The sequence below is a fragment of the Macrobrachium rosenbergii genome, chromosome 52 (genome assembly GCF_040412425.1).
Source record: "Macrobrachium rosenbergii isolate ZJJX-2024 chromosome 52, ASM4041242v1, whole genome shotgun sequence".
NCBI classification, from domain to species: Eukaryota; Metazoa; Arthropoda; class Malacostraca; order Decapoda; family Palaemonidae; genus Macrobrachium; species Macrobrachium rosenbergii.
Window position 1 is genome coordinate 387,645 of NC_089792.1, and position 3,112 is coordinate 390,756.

General features: G+C 40.7%; 1 protein-coding gene across 1 annotated transcript; it reads left to right on the forward strand.

Annotated features, from left to right (window-relative positions):
• The first annotated feature begins 1,713 nt into the window (after positions 1–1,713).
• Positions 1,714–2,862, forward strand: LOC136833872 (uncharacterized). The gene is made up of 2 exons (XM_067096171.1): positions 1,714–2,146; positions 2,233–2,862. Exons 1-2 carry the CDS (start codon positions 1,786–1,788, stop codon positions 2,766–2,768), a joined length of 897 nt encoding a protein of 298 aa, XP_066952272.1. The 5' UTR covers positions 1,714–1,785; the 3' UTR covers positions 2,769–2,862.
• Positions 2,863–3,112: the final 250 nt, after the last annotated feature.

Here is a 3,112-nt window from a genome sequence, read left to right on the forward strand (position 1 = left end):
AAGATGAGGAAGATTGAGTCATTAAGAATCATAATTTGATTGAAAACACTCTTTTCATAATCATAAATTTTAAACTCTTGTGAAATATTAAGCTGTAAATCATTCTGCAAATAAATAGCAAGCATTGTACCTCCTTATGATTTCATTCCTACTCTTATACTTGAAGTGTTAAGAGGCATCTCTATTCAGGTTAATTTATACTAGTTTTTTTTTTTTTTTTTACATAATTTGGTGTTCCCATGTATACATGAGAATAATTATAAGGAATACTGTTGATCACTGAAGTCACAGAAAAAATTGGACAATTCAAGGGCTATCCCAATTGAAACCAGTCCAGTTACAAAACAGAAGTGAACTGGAAATTCTGTCCAAGATATTTTTCCATCATTACGGAACATTTTATGTATCCAAAGTTCTTGATACAAAGCAGGCTGTCCTTTTTGTGACGGCACTGACAGAAGTCAAAATAAGAAATACGACTAATGGTACCAATGTATCTTATTCTGTGCTAAGGTGTTCAAGAACTTCATCAAGATCACAGTACTATCTTTAGTCAAGTACATCCAAGATTTGAACAAACCATTAAAAGCAGGTTGTTCCTTTACTGAATAATGTAACTGGGCATCTGTCTAGTATCCTGGGTTGTGGAATATCCCAATTAACTGCGTTGGTTTTCACTGGGATTCATTATCACACACACACATGCACTCACGCACACAACAACACCAGGCCAAGCAGCGTCAAACTCCCTGCGCTTAACTTTCCAAAGTATTTTCCAGTAATAAAAACACATTCTTAGTGTTTGCTCTTTTACACCAACCTTTCATACTCCCGTTCTTTCCACAAGAACAAACCGTCTCACAACACACTTGTCATCCTCCTAGAGCGCATCAGTATAAGATGGAAAACCCAACCGAACTGCAAATAAAATGAGGACCTTGTCATATCAAATTTTCATATGAAATATGACAATTTCATATATATATATAATATAAATGAGACTTATACAATGTCATATATATATATATACTGACGTTGTGTATATATATATATCCTTCAGCTGCACTGCTGTATGTATATATATATATATATATATATATATATATATATATATATATATATATATATATCCCGAGCTAAGTGTGGTGTGATCAGAAAAAACACACTCAAGTCAAAAGTTTTACTCAACCGTTTATCCTGGTTCATATTGGCGAAAGAGAGAGGTCATTCCATATGCGTTCTAGTGCACGTAGAGCAGTGGTTCTTAACCCTTTTAGTGCCACGCCCCCTCTAAGAGTTGGTCCTTCCCTCCACGCCCCCTTGCATCTATGAAAATAAGAAGAAAAGAAGGGTACTTTTATTCTTTTGGGAATGAATTAGTGAGATACTTGACACTGCTTCTTAGTGACTCTTGTTAAGAGAATAACGAATATATTTTAAGAATTTTTCATTTTTCTACAGGACTCGCGCCCCCCCGGGTGAGAACCACTGTCGCAGAGAGACGACAATGCTGTCTCAACTACGAAGACAACTGCTTCACAATAACAAGATCCCCTGAACATAGACAATAGACTTGTATGACACAGGAGAGCTTGGAGTCCAAGATCTTTTATCCAGAAGGTTGCAAAGTTTCTACATTTTTGCGAATTTTCCTTCTGGTCTGTGTGATTAAAAATGAAAAGAAAAATTCCCGTAAATTTGCCGTGAAAGAGGAGGAGGCCACCTATATATTGAAGACAATGGCTGCTGATCCACAAGACATCGTACCTTGTATCGTCACTGAGGATGAATTCTCCAAGATATGTGCTCTACCCGCAGAAGGGACTGGACGAGGAGAGTAAAGCAGTCTTTGTTGCCAGGAGCACTCAAGCCCATTTGTGTCCCAGTTGCATGAACCAACTGAGGTATGGGAAGTGGCATGGCAAATGCACCTGGGAGATATCGTTTATCGACCCGAAGGGTTCAAGGAAGGCATTCCCACCCGAAGAGCCAGGGCCAATAATGCGTAGCAAACTCGAGGAAGACACCAAAACAAACCTGCCCAGGCATCCCAAAACTGGCGGTGCTCCAGTTAAACCTGAGTTGGGAATGCAGATGAAATCAGACCTGCCCTGGCGTCCTAGCACTGACGGTACTCCAGCTAAACCTGACTCAGGAATGCGGATTAAACAAGAGGATGACGACGAATCAGACCTTCCTGGCGTCCTAGCACTGACGGTACTCCAGCTAAACCTGACTCAGGAATGCAGATTAAACAAGAGGATGACGACGAACCAGACCTGCCCTGGCGTCCCAACACTGACCGTACTCAGCTAAACCTGACTCAGGGATGCAGATTAAACAAGAGGATGACGACGAACCAGACCTGCTCTGGAGTGGCAGCACTGAAGGTATTCTGGTTGAACCTCGATCGACTCTCCTCATTTTCGTCTGCAGTGCCAAGAGCTCTGGCACCGTCTCCTGCGCCACCATCGCCACTGGATGAACCGAGAGAGCTCCAGGATTGGGACGAAGATGCGTCAGCGTCCAATTGGTTCATCTTTCGATGGTATGTCCAGCTAGTGATTGAATTATCGGCTCTGAGGAGGAGGAGGGGCGGGGAAACTGTTCTCCTGGTGTCTCAGGGCTGTAACCAGAGTTTGCCTGAGTGTGTTCTCCAAGACTCTCTCTGTTCTCTTGTTCGTGACCATGGCTTGTGTCCTGTGGAAGCTGGCTTCTGCTCTGAAGAGACTGCCGGTGGGATTCTACAGGTCAACATCAACGTCTGAGCAAGAGGCTCATCATGATTTGAACATGGCAGAAAGGATGGCCACTTTACGTAGAAGGAAACTCAGAGAAATGTCATTTTCAGCCATAAAGCAAACGAGGATCTTTTATTTTCTCAAATATTTAAACCATTGTCTTTTGTTACCTTTAAACTTAAGCTTTCTTTTGTTAAGCTGCTGTATTGAAAATAAAACTTTTGATAGGAACCACTAAAACCTTTTATTTTATTCCCTATAATATTTTATGGATATGTTGAACTCTCATTCATTATAATACTGATGAGAAGTTATTGCTTTAGCTAGGCTTAGTCTAACACCATAATATACTTTTTGGAGGGTCTAACAGT